We start from the raw sequence: 22,955 nt of genomic DNA, 5'->3' as shown, positions 1-22,955 counted from the left end.
GGACTTGAGGGTCTTGTTAAAGCGCTCAATGAGTTATCTGTTTGTGGATGGTAGGGGCTGGTCTTCACACCTTGAATTCCCAGAATGCTGTACATCTCTTTCAGCAGGCTTGATGTGAAGTTGGCACCTTGGTCGGTGATGATATCCTTTGAGATTCTGACTCTGTGGAACAGCTGAATGAGGCAGTTAACAATCTGGCAGGCCTGTGCTACTCCTTTCTAGTGGGCTTACAATGTCCATGGCAATACAGAAAAAGTGCGTATCAATGATGGGCATATTAATAAGGGGGGCCCGATCTCCTTTCCTGCCTGGAGCTGTTAACTCACACTGTAAAGACTGACAATATACTGCTGGGGCCAGTAGAAATGGGGAACCATTCTAGAAAATGTTTTTGCCTGTCATAAGTGTCCCGCCCAAGGGATAGAATGGCTCATGTTAAAGATTGTGGACCTCAAACAACTGGGGAATGGCTAGCTGGTCACCAATCAGGCTACGCCGATACCGCATGTCTCCCTTGACCACAAATTCTTCCTTTCCGCTACCTGTCCCTTGGGTTTACCTGGGCACACCTTTAGAAAACAAAGTTGTGCATGTGGGGTCCTATCTCTGTAGTTAGCAACGTCACTAGAAAAGGTCGGACTCTTAAGGTTCAGGCACATGCTCAGCTACTTTTGCTCCCCTTACTCTGTCCTGTCTCCATTCCTCTGTTCCTTTCCTTAAGCTCTCTGGTGTGCTCAACACTAGGCACTTCCTCATTCGCAAAAGGTAACTCTTCCCACCCACTGTTGAACTAGCCTGTTCCTGCTTGCTTTTGGACCTTGTGACAGCTAGCAAACTTTCACTGGTGCAGCTAGCCCTAGCCTCACAACTGCTTGGCTATCAATTCAGCAAGGATAGGCAGATCACAGCCTAACACAACCTGATTGGGCAGTCGTTCTAATACCCTTGCTGAAAGCAAGTAGTAGTGTTTACCTTCAACCTGGATAGCTACCTCGGCTATGGGGTATCCCATCATTGCCACCAACTGTAAGGAAACCTGACTAGATTCGTTAGGAAGGTGGTAGGAGGCAGACGCGAGAACATTTGTCCAGGTATAACAAAGGTGTTTTATTTACAAAAAAGGTGGCACCATGCTCCCAACTGAACAAATTCAACTCATTGTAATGCAACTTACATTAATTTAATATCACATGAACACATCTACACACTGTATCCAACCCCTCTCTCTGAGAGCCGAAAGCAACTGCTTAAATAGACCCTTCCATCAGCAGGAGTCCATCGAGGCTGTACCCTTCCTACAGGTAAATCCACTGCCTCTCCTGAAAACAGATAAGTGATTACGTTGTTTATTCTGACTAACCTTCAGAGCAGACTTTCACATTACCATATAACAGACAATTGCAACCGTACATAAATGGATCACAATTAACAATTAACTTGCTAAACATAATTAACCACCCCCTTGGTCTAACCCAGTGACATCACTGATGATGTCGCCAAGTGTATAAATGCAGAAAGTGGTTGGGTGCCTCCTCTTGTCTATGGAACACATGGTCGGTAAAGTGGCTAAGAAATAAAATGATTAACATATGGAATGCAGAACTGAACGAATAAACAAAAACTAAACCTAATAATACTTAGTCCATGTTTTTCTTGAAACAAAAATGTTGATCGTGAGTAGATTGTAACGAAATATAGTGCAAAACACTAACAAACCCAGGATAGTATGTGTCTGCAAGTTACAGATCAATGATGGAACTACAGTATGGCTAAAAACAGATAATTAACAAGCATGGTTAAATTAGTAAGTAATATGACCCTATATATAATATATATAATTATGGCGATGATGGTGAAAATTGGGACAAGTATATTTATATTTTAAAAAGTCACAGGTGTACGCTGAAAGAAGACATGAATATTTTCAGTAACGCAGCTTACACTTTTACCAGCCGGCTCTAGGGGAGTTATCAGTAGTTAAGATCTGGGAAAAGTTAGACTTTCAACAGAGGGAAGAGGGGGGAGGTTGTTATATACCGACGGGTGCAGATAAATAGATAAAAAAGCAGATGAATGAATAAATGTATTTCATTCTCTCACTTCTCTCCCGACTCTTTACTCCCCTTCCCTGGTATCTTCTCTGGTTCCTTTCTTCACCAACGTCCATCCTCCTCTCCTCCCACCATTTCCTCTTTCTCTCTCTCTCATTCTCGCTCTCACTCTCTCATCCCCTACCTCCATCAGTTTGCCTCTCCTCTCCTCTCAGTCCTCACGAGCCCGTAGTGATGCAAGACAATTCGCTATGATTTGTTAATTGTGAACTAATCTTTTAAATGATTCAGATGTCGGGAGTCACTCCGACGAAAGGGTTGTTCTTTTGTTTGTGACTGGGTAACTGCAGCCAGGCACTCACAGAATCACACACAGAATCTTGATCTTGAATTAAAAGAGCCATGCAAAGAGTCAACCTCATTAAGTTTCGATTCAGAGAGCGAGTGAGTGAATCTTTGACTGAAAATAATTTCTGAGGATGAAACCAATGCGGAAAAAAGGTCAGGACAACTGGCATAATTCATATTGAATGGGACTGATTTACACTTTGCCTTCCATCAAAATAAATCATTGTCAGAGAACAGAATTATGAATTCCCTTCACAACCCGGTGCTGAACCGACTCTTCCGACCGACTCTCGTTCACTGTTCACCAGAAGTCCTCCCTCGTTCACCCTTGCATTGCACCAACTGAGTCAAACAAACGAAGGGTCGGACAAAATCCAACGAGTGGCTCGTCAAGAAACGAGTCCCGAAAAAGGTTCCACTAATTGGTGGAATGATCTGACTTTCCCACCTCGAAAAGCGATGAGTTGTTGTCGTCGTGTCGCCCCACACGCAACTCCGTATGTCGTCGAAACCTAGTGTGCGTGGCAAGTCAGCGGGCGCAGCAATGTGTGAATTAAATTGTGCGCATACTGTTGCTACCACGCGCTTCTCTATCTTTTTTGGGTGCAAGTATGCGGTAATTGCAAAAAAAGCTATCTATATCACTTCTTCCCCTTAGTAGCTCTCTCTTCCCCCACCTCCCTCTCTCCTGCTATACATCGGCGGGCAGATGGGGCGAGCTTCATGTGCGGTGCCTGCTAATTAGCACGGCTTAATGAACTGCTTTACTGTATTACAAGAAGTGTGGAGGATGGAGCGTGGAGGCGCGCATGTGTGCGTGTCTCTCCGGAGAAGGGCGGTACATTCCCATGTGCCTGCGTGTGTGTGTGTGTGTGTGTGTGTGTGTGTGTGTGTGTGTGTGTGAGAGAGAGAGATTGTATGAGTTGGCGTTTGAAGAAGAGCGAGTGTCTCAGGAAAACGTGAGTGCGTGTGTGTGCCTTGTGCATCTCCAGAGAAGTGGTGTAAAGCCGTGTGTGTGTGTGTGTGTGTGTGTGTGTGTGTGTGTGTGTGTGTGTGTGTCCGTTTGACGTGTGTCTCCAGAGAGGGGTGTAAAGCTGTGTGTGTGTGTGTGTGTGTGTGTGTGTGTGTGTGTGTGTGTGTGTGTGTCTGTGTGTCCGTTTGACGTGTGTCTCCAGAGAGGGGTGTAAAGCTGTGTGTGTGTGTGTGTGTGTGTGTGTGTGTGTGTGTGTGCGTGCGTGCGTGCGTGCGTGCGTGCGTGTGTGTGTGTGTGTGTGTGTGAGAGAGTGTGAGTGAAATCATGTGAAAACAGTGAGCGAGCATGCGTGTGTCATTATCGGCATGTGTGCACGCTATATTTAGGGTGTGTCCATTACACTTTTGGTAGTGCGCGTGTGTGTGCTGCGCACTTTCATTTTTACCCGCCTGTTTGAAGAACTGCACCATGTGTTTGGGTGCCTTCCCGTGTTTGTTGACGTGTGTGTGTACATGTGCATTAGTGTCCTGTGTGTTTGTGTTCAACATATATTTGTTTGGTTCATCCCTGTGTGTGTGTGTGTGTGTTTGTGTGTGTGTGTGTGTGTGTGTGTGTGTGTGTGTGTGTGTGTGTGTGTGTGTGTGTGTGTGTGTGTGTGTGTGTGTGCCTTTTACAGGTACCGATGGCCATAGATCATTACACATGAATAAATGATTAACAACAGTCTTAACCTTGTGCTCTGCTAATGTGAGGCTATTCAGGAGGATTTTTATTTAAATATTCCTAAAGCGTTGATAATAAGGCAGTGGTGGAAAGTAACTGGAAAGTTACTGTACTGAGTCAATTAAAGTACTTACTTACTTAAGTACATGCAGTTTTGGAGACTTTCAACTTTCACTGCATTACATTACATTCTCTATTACATTTATTTTAAATATTTGCTTTTTACTCTACTGCATTTCAAATATCTCTACATTTTCTCTATACTCTACTATTTCAAATATCTATTCTTTTTACTGTACTTTCTCTATTACATTTCAAATATCTCTTTTTACTCTATTATATTTCAAATATCTATACGTTTTACTCTATTTACTCTATTACATTTCAAATATCTACTTTTACTCTACATTTCTAATATCTATACATTTTACTCTATTTACTCAATTTACTCTATTACATTTAAAATATCTACTTTTACTTCATTTTGTCTGCCCTCACCACGTACAGACCTACGTGGCTATGCAGCAAGCTAAATACTCCCCCAATAACTCACAGCTCCTACACTGTATGCATACACAAACAACAGGAATGAACTCACAGATTGTGCTTTCTCAAGGGTAATGACGAGGCTGATGAAAGAGATGTTAGTCAGAGTCTGAGACGTGATCAGATTGACTGCGTCTGTTTCTGTCTGGCTATGATCACAATGCAATGATGTCACAGCAAAAACTGGGGGGGTAAACACTCCCCGCCTGGGAGCGGAACACTCCCCACATGGCATCTGTAAGCTATCAAACCGCCAGGATCCTTGACCTTGGAGTCGTGCTTCACAGTCCTCTGCCTTGGAGTCACTTGGCAGAAAAAGGACAACCTCTGAGATGGGCCGAAGGAACAGCTTTGCTGCACCGACCTTGCTTATCTTTACCTCAATTTTCCTCACCTTCCCATTGTCCCTGGGAAAAACCCTTGTGACGAGTCCAAGGGGCCAGTCATTCCTCTTGCCTTGGTTGTCCCGCAGCAGGACAATGTCCCCTTCCTGCATATTCAGCCTCTCGCTTCTCCATATGCGGCGTCCCTGCAGGTCGCCAATGTATTCTTGTTTCCACTATTCCAGAAGGTGTTCGCTGGACTCTGGACTTGTCGCCATTGGCATTTGAACAGGTCCCTCTCATTGAACTGGCCTTGAGATAATGAGGTTGCAGCAACCTTGTGGGTAAGTAGAGTAGCTGGAGTGAGAATAGTTGGGTGCTCTGGGTCTCTGGAAACTGATTTAAAAGGCCTGGCATTGAATATTGCTGTGACCTCCGCCATCAATGTTGTAAGGACCTCGTCGGTCAGCTTCGCAGTCCCATGTTTGAGGAGCATAGCATCCAATATACAACGCACCCATGTGTGAAGAGTGTGGGGGATTGAACTGCCATGTGCATCTGCGCTCTGTCAGGTAGCTCTCTAATTGCTTGTTACTGGGGCTGATGGAGTCTTTTTGGAGCTCCTTGATTGCGCCCACAAAGTTGGTTCCGTAATCTGATCTGAACTGCCTCACAGGACCCCTGATCGTGAAAAAGCATCTGAGGGAGTAAATGAAGCTGGAGGAGTCCATTGACTCAGAACTTCGATGTGTACTGCACATGAGCTCATGCATGTGATGATGGCGGCCCACCGCTTGCTGTTCCCCTATCCTCCTTGGGTTCTTTGTGCGGTAACAAGCCAAGGGCCAAACACATCCAACCTGCCATGATCTGCTCTCCTGTCACGCCCCACAGCCTGTGACAGGTCGCGCAGACATAGATTGTGGCGCTGATGGATCACTTACCCCAATGACCCAAAATACAGGTGCCCTCACTGCTCCTCCGGTGAAGTGTCGGCCCTGGTGCTGAACCTGGTCACAGAAGTGTCTGATTATCAACGTGGTGACGTGGTGTCTGCCGGGAAGCAGTACTGGGTGGGCCACCTCTGGAGCAACCTTTGCTTTTTCCAGACAACCTTCGACTCGAAGGAATCTGTGTGGGCCGATGAAAGTGCAGAGCTTGCTTAGCTGACTTTGGTTGGGGATGGGCCTACCTTTTGGATGAAGCTGATCTCCTTGTAGATTTAACTCTGTAACCCTAGAATTATTCTCGCTTTTGCTTGGTCGAGTTGCTCTTTGGATAGGGGCTTGTTGCAGGCATGCCAACTGCAGCATGGGCTGCTCCTCTTGGAGCGAGTCCCTCCATCTCAGCCCTCCTGTCTCTCGTCCGGGAACGGGGTGTCCATTTCACCACCGGCAGCAGTAAGCTCTCTCATGATGGCACAACCTTGATGCTTACAGGTGCGGCGAAACCCAGGGGATCGAACAGACTCTTGACGGTCGTCAACACATCGTGTCGTGTGAACAGTCTGTTGTTAGCTGCTGCACGGAAAGTGAAGGTGTCGTGGAGAGGTTCCATCTGAGCCCCAGACTGCGCTGCATGGGGGGGGGGTCATGATCGAAGTCGAGGTCCTGTAAGCCCTTGGTAAGGACCGCCCCTGGGAAAGCTCTGATAACGTCGGGGCCATTGGACACAATCTTGTGGAGCCTGAGGTTGGACTGGGCTAGCATGTCCTGAGTGCTTTTCAGCACGGCGATGGCCTTGGTAGCACTGGTGAAAGACTTCAACCCGTTGTCTACGTAGAAGTGCTATACCACATACTGGCGTGTTTCAGTCCCCTACACCTTCTCCCCTTCTACGTATTGCGCTCCTCTGTAGTCCGTAGATGGCTACAGCCGGGGAGGGGCGATTGCCCGTGGACACGCGGACCTTCATGCGAAACTCTGTCACTTCATTGTCAAGATGGTGGTCACGAAACCACAAGAAACAAAGATAGTCATGGTGATCCTACCTGTCCAGGAAGCTATGAAACATCTGCTGGATGTCAGCCATGATCACAACTGGCTCGGTCTTGAAGCAAACTGGGACCCCGAGCAGACTGTTATTTAAGTCTGGGCCTTGAAGGAGCACGTAGTTTAATGATATGCCGTTGTACTGCACACTCAAGTTGAACACAACCCTGATCTACAGTATCCTGGTTTATGCGGATGGTAGACCCCAAAGCTTGGTAGATACCAGCGCTCCCCGCCATCTTCCAGCATGGGTGTGGGTTCGGTGTGTCCACTGCTAAAGATCTTCTTCACAAACTCCATGTAGTGGTCCTCCAATCTCATGCTGCCCCTCCGGGACCCTCTCTTCCACGTGGAACCTACTTTACACATGTGATGGGCTTGTGCGCCCCCCCCCCCCCCCCCCCCCCCAAGGCAGCTGTCACCCACAACAACCCACCCGAAAGCAAGCTTCTGGGCATGGGGCGCATCGCCGTGCCCGTATAGCAGCCCGTAGATCCTATGCGCACGGGTTACATTTCCACTCAGCAGCAGCAGGATTTTTGCCACAGCGTCTGGTGGCAGAATCTCAGCAGGCTACTCTCTCAAATCAGGATTGGTAGCCCGCGGCCTCTGGTGTAGCGATCTCATCGCTGTTGTTAGGTGTGTGATGGCACTCAATGAGCATCGGTAGTGGTAGGCTCAGACTGCCGTCAACAGTCAACACCACAAAACCAAAAGCCCTCCTTCCAACCTCTACCAACCCTTGACACATCAGCAAGGTATATGCATAGGCGTCCCCTTCACGATATCTAAGAAGGTGGACCTGGCCAACAAGTGGTTGCTCTGCCCATCCAGCATAATGTACATTAGTCTTTTGATGTCCGGGCCCCCTTGGGGGTAGACGTTGACTAAGGTTATCTTGGTGGAGTATCTGCCCTGCAGGCCCACTCCACAGACCATCATGCAGCTGACCGAGCTTATCTGCTCCTCCCTGCTCCGTGGTCGACGGCCGCCCATTCCCGTGCACGGTGGCACCCTGCTGCCTGGCAGGCCCGGTGCTCTACCCCTCAGGTGCCCAGGACGGGAGATTGACATGAAGAGCCGCTATGTAGTGTTCACTGCCGCACTCGGAGTCGTCGAAGCACAGCATCTGAAGCATATAGAATGTTGCCTCAGAAACTCCTTCCTCTGTGCAAGCGGCGGGCCCCTGAAGGTTCTGTATGTGCTGAGGGAGTGTGGCATCTTATGGATAGGGCACTGCTTCCTGGGGTCCTCGCAAAGTTGTGGTACTGTATCCTGAGGCCCGTGTTGCTGCGTCCCGAGGTTCTCGGAGGGCCCCCTTCCCGACCCCGCGACAGCGGTCCCCTCACCTCAGTTTTGCTCACGAAGGTACGTGTCTTTGTCTACCAGGACCTGTCTGGGGGTTCCTCCGAATCCCAAAGGGGGAAGACGGGATCCAAGCACACATTGGCTTGCCTCTCCACAAACTCCACAAAAAACGAGAAAGGCGGGTAAGATACATTGTGCGTCTGTTTGTAGTCTGTGCCCTGAATCGTCCATGCCTCTTGGAGACCATATGGGAATTTCTTTGCAATGGGCCAAATCGAGATAGCTAAAGGGCAGCCAAATACCCCTCAAACTTAATCTAATCTATTTCATGTCCACAAGGGACTTCAGCTGACTGGGGGTGCCCCTCAGACTTCCTATCCTGGATCACTGGGAAGTTGTATAGCCTTGTGAACAGCTACTGTTTTATGGCGCCTGGCGAACGTAAACCTCATTCAACCGTCACCATGCTCTGTCCCGGCTGGCGGCTGGATCGTTGACATGGGCCGCTCTGACCCTCTCGAAATACTCTAGCACCCACCAAGTAAGCCAGCTGGTAAGCAGGTTTAACCGTGGTGTTGCGGAAGCTCCCCCTCCATGATAGATAATTCTCTGGTTTTTGAACATCCTCAGCCCTGCCGAGAAGGGGGTCCCGACCAGCCATGTAGATGTCCTGGTGGCCATCCTGGGGGCCTCTGTACTGCCAAGCTCTGGGAAGTGGTACGGGCAGTACCAAGCTCACATCCTGAGGGCCTTCGTACTGCCGGGTTCCGGGAGATGGCAAAAGGAGGACAGAGCCCTGAGGGCCTTGTTGTAGATGGTCGGGCTCAAAGAGGAGGGCGAATCGGCGCTGCGAACATTGCCGTGTTGCTCTCCGAAATGAGTGTTGACATACTCCCTAGTGCGCTGCATCGCTCCCCGTGTTTGTGTGAGGAGGCATTTGAGCCTCCTCTATCAGCCTTATCTGCAGCGCCAAAGGGTGCCCTCTCCATGGACCTCTCCGCGTCGATGAGTGTCTTCGGTCACGGCGTGCTCTCTCCAACTGCGCTGCAGCCTCAAAGCGTGCTCTCTCTTCCTCAATACATACCTTTTCTGCCTGCTCTTCAGCCTCAAAGTGTGTTTTCTCCGCATCGAGGCGTGCTCTCTCCATGGACCTCTCCAATTTGGCACGTGCCTTCTCTAATTCCATATGCATTTAACACTTTGCATATGTGGCAACCATACGTGGGCCACTGCGGCAGCACTGATGTTGGACCCACTAGAGTTGATGGGCCTGCTGGCTGACTTAATGGACTTGTAGGCCAACTGGAAGGACTTGCTGGATGGCTTGCCGTGCCCGCTTTCCGCAGTCAATGTTGTACTGCCACTGTGGTCCAGGCCATCTGCCTCTTCCTCCAAGTCAGGCAGTCCGCTTGGGCCCAGGAGTTACGTGGAGTCTCAGGGTTCCGAGGGATCTGAGGGTTCCGTGGGGCCTGGCTGTTCTGACATCCTTGCTCTCAGCAGTGACTGGGTGGTTTCCAGGCCAGGAGATGCCTTGAGGTGAAGTCAATCTTTTTACTCTTCCGCCCTAACCACGTGCAGATGTATGTGGCCTTGCAGTGAGCTAAACACTCTCCCAATATATACCCAGAGACAGGAGCCCACTTTTGGTATCTTTAATAGGAGCGGTGTAAAACTGTGGAACAGTACAGAAATATGCAGCTTAATGATCAATCTCTACGCTGATTTAAATAACCTGTTAATAGGTTTTCATAGCTCCTACACTGTATTCATACACAAATAACATGAATGAACTCACAGATTGTGCTTTCTTAAGGGCAATGACGGGGCTGATGGAAGAGCTGTTAGTCAGAGTCTGAGACATGATTAGATGAACTGCGTGTGTTTCTGTCTGGCTATGATCACAATGCTATGATGTCACAGCACAAACTGGGGTAGCGAGATACTACCTGCCTGGGAGTGGAACAATACGTTTTACTCTATTTACTCTTTTTCATTTCAAATATCTACTCTTACTCTTATCATATTTCAAATATCTTATTTTCACTGTATTTTATTTGAAACATCTACTTTTTAATCTATTACATTTCAAATATGTACTTTTTACTCTTAATAAGTTTAAAATATGTATGTTTTACTCTTTAACATTTAAAATATCTATACTTTTTACTCTACTACATTTCAAATATCTATACTTTTTACTCCACTACTGTACATTTCAAATACCAACTTTTTTCAAATATGAAATATCTACATTTTATTCTTTTACATTTTAAACATCTACTTTTGGACTACATTTCAAATATCTGTATGCTTTGCTCTATTTACTAAGTCCAATACACACCGATCAGCCACAACGTTAAAACCACCTGCCTAATATTGTGTAGGTCCCCCTTGAAGTATATATATAGTACACACTTCTAGATTAGTTTTTCTCTGTGTATTTCAATATGTGTGTTTGTGTGTGTCTAGGTGACTGGGGGCGCAGCAGTCAGAGCCATGTGTCATTGCATTGCTGACGGTGAACACATTTGATGGGAAAGTGAGCCAACAGTGTGCAGCCGAAGAAACATCTCCCCGCTATGATATGGGAAGGCGGGATACACACCATTACACACACACACGCACACACACACACACACACACACGCACACACACACACACATACAAAGAGAAATGGATACATGCGTACATTGACACACCCGCCGGTGCACAAGTGCAGACAAGGTGCATTGTAGATGGATCAGAACACACGCACACGCACACACACACACACACACACACACACACACACACACACACACACACACACACACACACACACACACACACACACACACACACACACACACACAAAGGGGGATGGTAGTGGGGACAGCTGGGCATGGAAAGATGGATGGCAAAGAGAGAGGTGGCACTGTATGTGCCGCAGTGTGAGTTTGCGTGTGTGTGTGTCTGCCCTTCCGCTTACCTCTAACTCACACTCTCTCTCTTGTTCGCTCTCTCTCTCTCTCTCTCTCTCGTGAGTCAACCTACAGTTCTCCATAGCAGGTGTTGGAGCACATGGCCGCCCGATAAAAAAATAAAAAAAGGGTTATTTTATTTTATTTTAGTTTTCTTCATTAACTTATTTCGCTCGTCTTGCCTCACTGGTAGACCTTGTGACACGCTCCCCCCTCATGTGTGTGTCTGTGTGTGTGTGTGTGTGTGTACGTGTGTGTGTATGTGTTGTTGACCTGTAGCCTCGCCTACAAGTAGGGCAAAAACCCACCCCGTCCAATTAACTGTAACCTTTTAGGGGTCCCCCTCAGACATATTTGCACTGTCTTTAGTGCAAAACAAAACGCTTATCCCCACCCCCCTGTCTACCAAAAATGTGTAGTTTTGCTTTGTTTTTCTGGTGGTTAGTAAACGCCCCCTCCCCGTACCACCAGACGCACGCACACACACACTCACTAATGCACCTCACCAGACTGTCAAACACGTTTAGCTCAGAGGTCTGCCCCGCCTGCCCCTCCGCCTCCCTCCACTTCACCACGACCAGAGGCACCACCCAAATCTAATCACCCCCACCCGTCACACAATCCTCGGGACTGACCCAGACAAGACCGTTGGAACGCTGTCGCGAGAGAGAGAGAGAGAGAGAGAGAGAGAGAGAGAGAGAGAGAGAGAGAGAGAGAGAGAGAGAGAGAGAGAGAGAGAGAGAGAGAGAGAGAGAGAGAGAGAGAGAGAGAGAGAGAGAGAGAGAGAGAGAGAGAGAGAGAGAGAGAGAATATTTTTAAAAGCATTTTATTTTGATCTTTTTTCTTTTTTCCAAAATACAAAAGTAACCAACCAACAACCAAATATTTACACATGCACAAGTAAAGAAAGCAGACATTCAAAAGTCCACAATGACATAATGGACAGAAAAAAAACAAAAAAGTATGTGTGTATATATATATATATATATATATATATATAATATGCAACAAACAACAACAAAACAGTGTATTCCACACACAGATGCCCGGCTCTCAGCCTTTCAGGTGAAAGAGCAGCTCTTTTCTTCCAGGGAGCTCTGAGCTCCACCATAACACCAGATGCTTGTGGAAGCCTTTAGATCCTACACGTCCCTGTAGTACCTGAAATTCACAATAACCTGGACTTTAACATTGTTGTAAACAGTCTCTATGTTCAAAGCATCTTAATGTTTTATTTTTCCTCCTAATGTAAATGGACATCTTTGCTTGCCCGAGCACACAATTTCAAAGTTGGCAAAACCTCCCCAAAAGACAATCTTTCCAATAAGCGGAAAAAAGGGTCTGGAACAGTCTAAAAAACAGAAAAGATAGTTTCTTACTGTGCACAGAAAGGACAGTTGCTGGACACATTTGGGATTAAGACAGAAATAAAATAATAAAAATAATAACAGCAATGATTCCATGTAAAAGCTTCCACTGAAGATCAGCAACCTTTTTAATTAACGGTGGTTTGTAAAGTGCATTCCACTCTGGTCTGACGCTGGCCTTCAGGTCCATATTGACCCTGCTGGGACTGTCAGAGCGAACATTCAGTGTGGATTTATTTAAAACCTTTACACACAGTTTGTAAAACACCTTGCCCTTTAAATTAACTAAAAACAAAACAGTTAAAATCATTTATGGTTAACGAAAATGTATGTGCAGTCTTTTACAACAGGAGCAACAATCACAGAGGGGAAGGGGTCTTTGAAATCAGGTCGGCTAAAACCATGACAATAAGGCCTTAAAGTCAGCTGATGCTTCCTGTTATCCAGCCTGTGTTGAACAAGCCGTGCAGATTTTAGCCCAGATGTGCAGCCAAGCCAGCAGCTTTGTTCAGGTCCGGCCCAGCTAGCTCCACCACACGCCCCAGAGTGGTGGCCTTCGACCTGCACAAACAATTCATGGCCTCCAAGCACCACAGGCTCCTTCAGCAGCCAGTATAGAAATAGGGGGCCATCCAGTCGTTCCTTCTTAAAAAAGTTCCAAACAGTAAAAAGGCTGCGGTAAAACACAGTCAGGCTGCCAAGAGTACAAACATTTATACCATTAAAAATAGAGTTCTGCTTAGACCCAAGTCACCGCACCTTTTTAAAATTGTGCAGGCCAGGGGTCTCCATACTAGGTCCTTTGGTCCAAAAAGTAGTCTCTGTATGAGCTGCAGTCTGAAGGTAGCGCCCCTGCTGGCCAGGTGCACAAGTCCTTGGCCTACTTTTAGCCCTACCTCTTTAGGGACATACAAAATACTCTGTGAAAGCCAGTAGAGTTTGTCCCAGAAGAAATCAACTAATGTGGCCTGCACCTTAGCCAGCAGGTTAGGTGGATGATCAACACACATCAGACAGTGCCACAGCATTGAAGAGACCAGGTTGTTGATCACCAACATTCTGCCTCTATAGGATAGCTGTGGCCAAATCCATTTCCAACTTAAACTATTTTTCCACAACATTTTCCCAGTTTTTTACAATTAAATCTTGGTTGCCGACAAAGACCCCCAGATAGCCTGAACCTCCCACCTAGCCTCTCCCATCTACAAGAGCTTCGCTCTTCTCCCAATTGACTCTCGCCAAAGAGAGGGAACCAAATTCACCAACAACCTTTTTTAAAACATCTGCATCTCTTTGGTTTCTTATGAAGGCAATTACATCATCAGCATAGGCCGATGCTTTAAGGGACCCATCACACCCTGGAACACTTATACCAGCTAATTTCCTTCTTAACTTGTGTAAGGGTGTTCTATGGCCAAGGAGTAGAGCATTCCTGATAGAAAAATTCCTTGCCATACCCCTCTCTGTACTTTAAAAGGGCCACTCAAACCACCATTAGTCTTTACACTCCCAATGTCTATGTACCGAACCAGGATCATGGCTATACACCCTGGGTTTAAACCAGCAGCCTTTCAGCACTTCAAGCCCAGCACAGCAGCATACAGCTCCTCAAGCTCCTCTGCAGAGAAAATTGCTTCTAGAGCTGCACCAGGCTGAACCTTAGGAAGTCCATCATAAAATGACTGGGCTACTGTCGGATTTCCTTTATGTTAATTTTTATATAGCTTTGTATAAAAAACAGCTGCATACCTGCATAGTTCTGCAGGCTCCAAAACAGTTGCTCAGTGCCCAGTCAGTTCACAGTGAAATGGATGATCTTCCTCTGTCCATTCTTATTCTCTAGACTAAAGAAGTATTGAGACAAGGCATCCATGTGTGTGATGTTAATAAAGCGAGATCTAACCAGTGCCCCTTGTGCTTTGGCACCCAGCAGGCTGGTCAAAGCTGACTTTTTTGCTATGAGTGCCTCAATATTGACTCGATCTTCTGTGGAATCCACCAAGCACTGCAGATCCACCAACTCTATCTCCAGATCTCTCACCAGATCTCTCACTCTTAATGTCACTGAGACATTAAGAGTGTATTGTTGGCAATGCTGTTTAATCTTAGTTTTACCAACATCCCACCGCTGTTGTAAAGAACTAAAATAAGCCGTTGTATTTCTGTACTCTCCCAAAAGGACTTAAAAGCATCTCTAAAATTTCTGTAATTGAAGAGAGCTGTGTTAAAATGCCACTAAGCACAGTTCATTTTTACATTTTTTTATAAAAACGAAAGACAGTACCAGACTATGGTCAGTGAAACCAACCGGCACTTTACAACAGTCTCCAAAGACGCTAAAATTATGTTTAAAACAATTAAATCTGTCCAGTCTAGCCAGTGATAAAATATTCTCTCTACTGTGTTCTGCCTCTGTGATTTGTTAAAACCTCTCCATACATCAGTTAGCTCTGAAGAAACTAAAATACATGACAGTCGTTTCATAGAGGCAGAGTGGGTTCAAGGTGATTTCTGTCCATTTTGTCATTTGCTGTGCAGTTAAAATCAAGAAAGAAATAGAGAAAATAAATAAATACTCGTCAACATTGCAGTTGTTTATGGCACAACTCAGAATGTCTAAAACTAACATTCTTTCAACCCCCCTTTGTGGGTGCATAAATATTCATAAAAAAACATTTTTGTATTTTCATATTGTGCTCAAATTTTTATCAGACTTCCACTATCACATCTACTGCACAGGAGCATGGTTTAAAATGCCTTGCAAATAAAATATCTACTCCACCGCTGTTACTGGTTTTATGACTTAAAATTATCTCTACCCTCCATTCCTTCTTCTATTCAGTTTCATTGTCTGTAGTGCTGTGCTTCTCTTGTACAAACAAGACATCTAGTCTCTTCATAACAGCTAACTGAAAAAGAGCTCTTTTTGTGCTGTCCCTTGCCCCATTTATGATTAAAGTGCCGACATTTAAATTACACATGGTATATCAAAAGCTAAGGCGTACAAGAAGAAAAACACTACAAATATAGAAGAGGAAAAAACACTCAGGCTTCATCTTCTTCATCTGCAAGCTGTGTTTTTACCTTTAAAACAATTTTCCTGAGACGGAAGATTTCTTGTTCGGTGAATCTGTATTCACCCAGCTCAGTGTTTTTCATGAGTGGTTTCGTGGAATCTATGAACAATTTCCGGTCTTGAAAATAATTTTCGACTTTGACCCTCAGACCTTTAGTCTCTTGTAGGAACTTCTTTATTTTACTAAACGAGTAGCCACTTTCAAACACCACGCAAGACTTAGGGGATGAATATAGTGTCAGATTCATCAGAATCCTCAGCAGAGGACTGACTGAGCTTCCTTAGAATATTTTTTTGCCTTTGAGCTGTCTTTTCTACCCCCAACTGTTTTTCTTTCAGAAGACATTTTTACAAGCTCATCATCCATCACCATGTCATTCTCCTACTCCTCCACCCTAGCAGTACCCTCACTGTGCTGCTGCCTCAGACCAGCTTTCCTGCTCTCCTACCACCACGTGAGCCTTCTGTGAGGCTGTGGCCTCAGTGAGGACTGTGGGTTCAGTGGGTTCCATGGGGGGTGGGGAGGGTCAAGAGGGGCTGGGGGTCAGTGGGAACTGTGGGTTCCTTGGGAGCTGGGGGGTCAAGGGGGACTGGGGGTTCAGTAAGGACTGGAAGTTTAGGGGTTACTGGGGGTTCTGGAGGTGTGGGCTCAGGGGGGGTCCGTCCTGATGACATTCTCCTCTGGGCAAAACCGGAACCAAATGCCTCTCTTTTCCACACCCAAAACATTTAATTGAGTCTGTGACAGTTTCACCACCACACACCACCCAAGTGGTGTGTTCAGGGCCCTCTGGCACAGAGACAGACGACGGAGGGTTGTTAACACCAGTTTATTGTAGCGATGAGGCTAGGTGGAATTAGCCAGGAGCCGATGGAACACGTCATGACAGGGCTCCCCCTGAATGAGTGTGGATGGGGTTTTTAAACCTGATGCTCGTTAGCCCAACCAACGAGCATCAGGTGTGGCTGCTCAAGCCACCACAGTGTCAGATGTGGCGTTAACAGTATAGTCCATTTCCCAATACTATATTTCAGAGATACTTTTAGCTCCTGTGGCTGTTTTGCCTGCCACACGCAGGCACTCCAGGGTTCCTGGGAGCAGGACGGTCGACCAGCCTGCTTCCCCTAGGGCGCCGACAGACTGCCTCCTCCTCCCTCCCGCTGACTGGTGACGCCATGGCCGGACTTGGCTGCTGCGGGGGCTGCTTGGAGGATTGGCCTGGCTGCTGGGCTGCTGGATGGTCCCGGCTGCTGGGTGGAGGAGCTAGCCGCAGACGGTTACCCACGGTGATTGCTGCGGCTGCTTCTTTCCCGGTCCTCCGCTGGACCCCTTGGTGCTGCCAGTCGGGAGAGGGTTAGTGCTGGGACTGCCGATTGGCTGGTGGCTCCAAGGCGCCCTTCTGTGTCCCTTCCCCGTGCCGGAGCCCCAAGTTTGGCGACACTGTGGTAGTTCCGCCTACCAAACGAGACCAAAGTGGTGTTTCCAGGGCATGTGTGTGTGGATGGGGTTTTTAAACCTGCCGCTGGTTAGCCCAACCAATGAGTGTCTGTTCAAACCCTCCCATCCACACACCACACAAACTTGTCTCCTGAACAAAAAAACATGTTGCTAGGGAGCTTTGCAACCTCGGGATATCAGCTTGATAGGGGAAACAATTTGCCAAAACCTGGCCAGCTCCTTTCCAAGCATTTCATTGGTGATGAAAGGAGGAATGTTATAAATAGTAATTTTTATGGTCAGGTTTGTCAGTGGGAGAACGGGGACGAAAGTGTCACGGATAACGACCCCGCTATCCAGAAAGAGCACCACTGTGCTGCTCATCCTGGAAGAAAACCTTACGGAGGAGTAGCCCACCTTCTACCCCGCTGCCAGACCGCACTCCTCCACGGAGCAGCTGACCGCCGGGGCGAGCTTCACCGCATGCTGGTGAGTGAGCTCCGCCTCCCCGGCACTCGCTGCCGGCATCTACCCGGCAGCACCACAAAAAAGAAACTAAACTAGAACAATGATCACAAACAACACAAAACACAAAATAAACTGTGGGTTCATACGGAAGTCAACAAAACAAAAGTAGAAGAAAATATAAGAGAAAGTTAAAAAAAGATCTCACTCACGCTAAATGCTTCCGCAGCTCAGCACACTTACTCCCATCATCCACTCAGAGAGAGAGAGAGAGAGAGAGAGAGGGAGAGAGAGAGAGAGATCAAAATGGAAATGAAGACAAAGATAAAGATTCTGAGAAAAAGAGACCTGAGAGCAAAGGAAACAAATAAAGTATGTAGGTTGAGAGAGGGAGGGCGAGAAAGGGAAAATGTAATGTTCCAATGACTTAAGAGTATTTTTTCTCATGATGATATAATCCTCTGGAGTCTGCAGGTTTGGATCATGTTTGGGAATCCAGGGCCATGTTTGAGCTACCAGGGTCCATGTTTGGGCTACAAGAGTTTATGTTTGGGCCACCAGAGTCCATGTTTGGGCTACAAAGGTCGATGTTTGGGCGAGAAGGGTCCATGTTTGGGCTACCAGGGCCATGTCTGACTACAAGGGTCCATGTTTGGGCTGCCAGGTATAGAATGCCAGTCATTATTATAAAATAATAAATAAATAAATAAATACATGCGGCAGTTCTGCCTGCCACACACCACCCTAGTGGCGTTTTCAGGGCCCTCTGGCACAGAGACACAGACAATGGAGTGTCGAGTGGGCTGCGTGGAACAAGCAACGGAGAAGATGGACAACTTGGAATATGAACAATTACAAAGCTGTCATCATACAATCTGCAGAGGGCGGTGAAGGACGCCAAACGGACGTACAGAGAGACTGTGGAGCTACAGATGGAGCAACGGGGCACCAGACACTTGTGGCAGGGGCTGCAGACTATAACAAACTACAAGAGCAGCTCCTCCCCAGCCACGAGTGTGGACGCCTCCCTCGCCAACGAACTGAACTCCTTTTATGGCGGTTTGAGTCTAGCAACAGCACTGCTAGCTCGCCAGCTAATTGGAGTTACACCGCTAGGGATGAGCGCGCACTCTCAGTGTCAGAGCATGACGTCAGGAGGGCTCTGATGCGGGTGAACACCAGGAAATCTGGGTGCCCAGATGGCATATCTGGGCGAGTAGTGAAGACCTCTGCTAACCAGCGAGCCCTGGTGTTCACTACAACATTCAACATCTCCCTGGCTGAATCAGTGGTCCTGTCCTGCTTCAAGAGGTCCACCATCGTTCCTGTCCCGAAGATTGCCTTTCCTGCCTGCCTGAATGACTACCGTCCGGTGGCCCTCACCTCAGTGGTCATGAAGTGTTTCGAGAGGCTGATTAAGGATTATATCTGCGCCTCCCTCCCCCGCACCTTGGACCCGTTGCAATTTTGCGTACCAGCAGAACAGATCCACAGATGACGTGGTCCCCCAGGTACTGCAAACCACACTCAAGCACCTGGATGGCCGGAAGGGGGCCTATGCGAGAATGCTGTTCATCGATTATACTTCAGCTTTCAATACCATAGTCCCCACCAGACTGGCTGTCAAGCTGAAGGAGCTTGGACCGAATACTCCGCTGTGTGCCTAGATCCTGGACTTCCTCTCAGCCCCAGGTGGTTAGGGTGGGGAAGCACATGTCCAGCTCCCTCACTCTGAACACAGGATCCCCCCAGGGCTGTGTCCTCAGCCCCCTACTGTACTCCCTATACACACATGACTGTGTGGCCGGGTCCAGCTCCAACATCATCATCAAGTTTTCTGATGGCCTGATCACCGACGGCGACGAGAAGGCCTACCGCGAGGAGGTGGCTGACCTGTCACTCTGGTGCCAGGACAACAGCCTCCACCTGAACGTCAGCAAAACTAAGGAGCTGATTGTGGACTTTAGGTGAGGATTACAACCGAGGACGCACGTGCCCTTGGTGATTAATGGCACTTCTGTTGACAGGGTGAGCAGCTTCAAATACCTGGGAGTCCACATCACAGAGGATTTAACATGGACTTTACAAACAGACACTCTGGTGAGAAAGGCGAGGCAGCGTCTTTACCACCTCAGGCAGCTGAGGAAATTCCGGGTCTCGTGAGAATCCTCAAGTCCTTCTACTGTGGAGCAGTGGAGAGCACCCTGACAGGCAACATCACTGCCTGGTTTAAGAACTGTACTGCTCAGGACAGGCGGGCCCTGCAGAGGGTGGTGCGTTCAGCTGAACGTACCACTGGAATTACACTCCCCTCCCTGCAGGACTTATACACCAGGAGGTGTAGTCGCAGAGCCCTCAGGATCATGAAGGATCCTCACCACCCCAACAACAGACTGTTCTATCTGCTGCGGTCAGGCAAGCGCCTCCGCAGTCACACAGCGAGAACAGAGAGACTGAGACAGAGTTTTTCCCGCAAGCCATAAGAACTGTCAATGCTGACCTCACCAGGGGTCCTCACTGAGCCACACACATAGGCTCCACTACCTTATTGTACCGCATACTGTGTCACTGTTCTGGGTTGTTCGGTGTTACCATACTGCTGCGCCGTACTGTTGTATACTGTCCTGTATATCTCACAAACACTACCTCACTTTATTCACATGCCATTTTAAATGCACATATCTGAATATACATAATTTGCCTATCCCATATACATAAGTCTATCCCATATACATAAGCCTATTCACTTTATCTATTCTATTTTATTTTATTCTATAGTATTCGACCTACTGCATTAAGCTTTAGGAATCAGGTCAAGTAGAAATTTTTCAATATCTACTGTGTTCAGTCTAAGTTATATTGTGTGTAATCACTGGGTGCATTGCTATGACATTTCACTGCATACATGTATGAAAGTATGTATATGTATGTGAGGAATAAACCTCTTGAATCTTGAAATGGCATTACAAGGGCTCCTCTCCTGTGTGTGTGTGTGTATGGGGGTTTTATCTGTTGCTCGTTAGACCACTTAACAAGCAACAAGTGTACAGCCACACCCATCCTGGCCCATTACCTAGCCCCAGGACAGGTGTGGCTGCTCAAAGCACACCATTCCCACACCACAATACATAAATAAATAAATATGCCTATGAAATAAATCCTGAAATACGGTGGTTATCTCACAGACTTGAGCGGAGAGATGGGAAACACCACACTGCCGTTTGTGTTCAAGTTATCCTAAGCAACAGCAGTAGGAGTGGTTGCTCTGAGCTGGTCCTCAGTACCAGTAGCTACTCGGTTGGAGCCGGTGGTTAGTAGGGAGCGGGCCGTTCACAGTGGAGGGCCACCATCCCGTTCGGCTTGACCAGCCGCACCCTGTACATCACGTCCGAAAGCTGTTCCAGCACAGTGCAAGGCCCAGCCCATTGGCCAAGGCCCTTTCTTTCTGGCAGTAGAGCCACACCTGGACCCCGGGTGCAAAGTCTGTTACCTGGCAGCGGGAGTTGTAGGTTCGCTTCTGTCGGGACACGCTGTTACTCTCTGCACTCCCGCAGCGCTTTTGTTATGATGAACACATACTCTGTACCTCAGTCTAATTGGTAGTCGGGGCTGGGCTACCTCCACTCCCTCTGTGAAAGGCTACGGGAGGTGCATGGGTTGACCAGCCAAGCCTTAACGGACGCTGGGTCCTGACAAAAATGGGCCGATGACTCCCGCTGCCCTTGCACTGTGCTGGAACAGCGGCGGGCTTGATGTACAGGGTAGGGCTTGTCAAGCGGAACCGGGTGTTGGCTCTCCACCGTGACCGGCTCGCTCCCTACCGGCCGCTGACTCCAACCAAGGAGGTACCGGGAGCTGAGGACAAGCTCTGAACAACTATCACTATTGCGTAGGCAATGTTCCCACCTCCCCTCTCTCTCCGCTAGCTCTGAATCTGTGGGATAACCACACCTCATTAATTTCCATTTAAGGATTGGAAATGTGGCATTATGAAATAAATGTGCCCTGAAAAAAAATTATGGCGTTATGAAATAAAAGCCACCTTAAATAAATAAATGTTGAATTATGAAGTAAAAGTCTCCTAATTCCTCCTAATAAAAATGTTCTTTTGGAAAACGTCCTTTTTAAAATAAAAATAAAATATTATTTATATATCTATATATATATAGATATATAAATATATGTATATATTTTTTGGATAACTGCTAAAGCTGTAAACAGGCATCACGGGACACAGGATTGGAGGATTTCCTCAGGTATGAGTCCACTAGGCTGCAGATAAAGGTAACAGATAGAGGGTTTGCTCTGCGTCCTACCTTTCCAATATATTGTAAACATTGTATTCCTGTTGTATTCTTTCCAGACTGCTGAAACTTGTCATCATAGAAAACAGAAATCAATGTACTATGCATGATCTATGTGCGCCTCTATTTACTTGGTGCATACTGTGTTATTTTCTGTTCGTATTCATGCTTTGGCGTCATGTTTTATATCAAAGCTTCACACCAATAGAGCTTGACCGAATTTAATTCAACTGAATTGAGAGATGGTGCGAGGGCTTGGGGGTTCAATTGGCATTCTCCAAAAAGGAAAATGTTTTAAACATTCAACACCCATTCGATGCCCCCTAGCAATGCATGCAGGAACCAGCCGGGCTTTATACCACCCTGTCAGTGTTTTAATTAAGAAAAAATAAAAATGAAAGCGGTGAGGTGGTGGTTACATTTAGACCAGGCAGAAAAAAGCCCTCCCAGACAGCTTTCACTCGGTCCCTGTCGGGGTGCTGTTTATTTTTTTACTGAATTTACTGACTGGTCTGATTCACATCAGACCAGTCTTACCAAAACAGACGCTTATGCAAAACAAAACAAAAATCCTCTACTCTACTCTACTCTAACTCTATTCTACCTCCCTATACACTACATCTACTCTACCTTTAACTCCCTGTGCAATTCTCTACCTTGGCTCTACCTACCTCTACTCTACCTCCACTCTACACTACTCTACTTCTACTCTATACTCATCTACTCTACCTCTACTCTGACACCCTCTATTCTATCTCCATCTACCACTTCTTTCTATCTATACTCTAACTCCTATATCCATATCTATACATCTACAGTGTGAGCCACTCGAAGAGGGGTCTTCTAGCTGGCTGACAGCCGATTTGCAACCGGCTTCCAGTCAATTTCCAGTCAACCACCAAACGCCTCCCAGCCGGCTGCCATTTGGCTGGAATCCCCCCTCCTTCCCATGTGTCCTGACAGGGTGTGTTTAATTTTGACTGTAAACACGCCCATTTATTCAATTGCAGTGTGTAACCATGAGATGGGGCTAACTTCACAAAAAACAAAAAAAGTTTGGAGTTGAATATTCGCATTGAACA

General features: G+C 47.0%; 1 protein-coding gene across 1 annotated transcript in view; it reads right to left on the bottom strand.

The window, feature by feature from the left end:
- The window catches only part of cadm3 (cell adhesion molecule 3), a gene marked incomplete at both ends in the record, with an annotated part of 72,565 nt that extends 67,428 nt beyond the window's left edge, over positions 1–5,137 (bottom strand). Inside the window, one exon of the mRNA XM_080011235.1 lies at positions 5,036–5,137. Within this exon, the coding sequence (XP_079867361.1) occupies positions 5,036–5,137 (102 nt within the window). The remainder of the gene's footprint in view (positions 1–5,035) is intronic.
- Positions 5,138–22,955: the final 17,818 nt, after the last annotated feature.

The sequence above is a fragment of the Zeus faber genome (genome assembly GCF_960531495.2).
Source record: "Zeus faber genome assembly, chromosome: 12".
Taxonomy (NCBI): Eukaryota; Metazoa; Chordata; class Actinopteri; order Zeiformes; family Zeidae; genus Zeus; species Zeus faber.
This window is presented reverse-complemented; position numbering and strand designations above follow the sequence as displayed.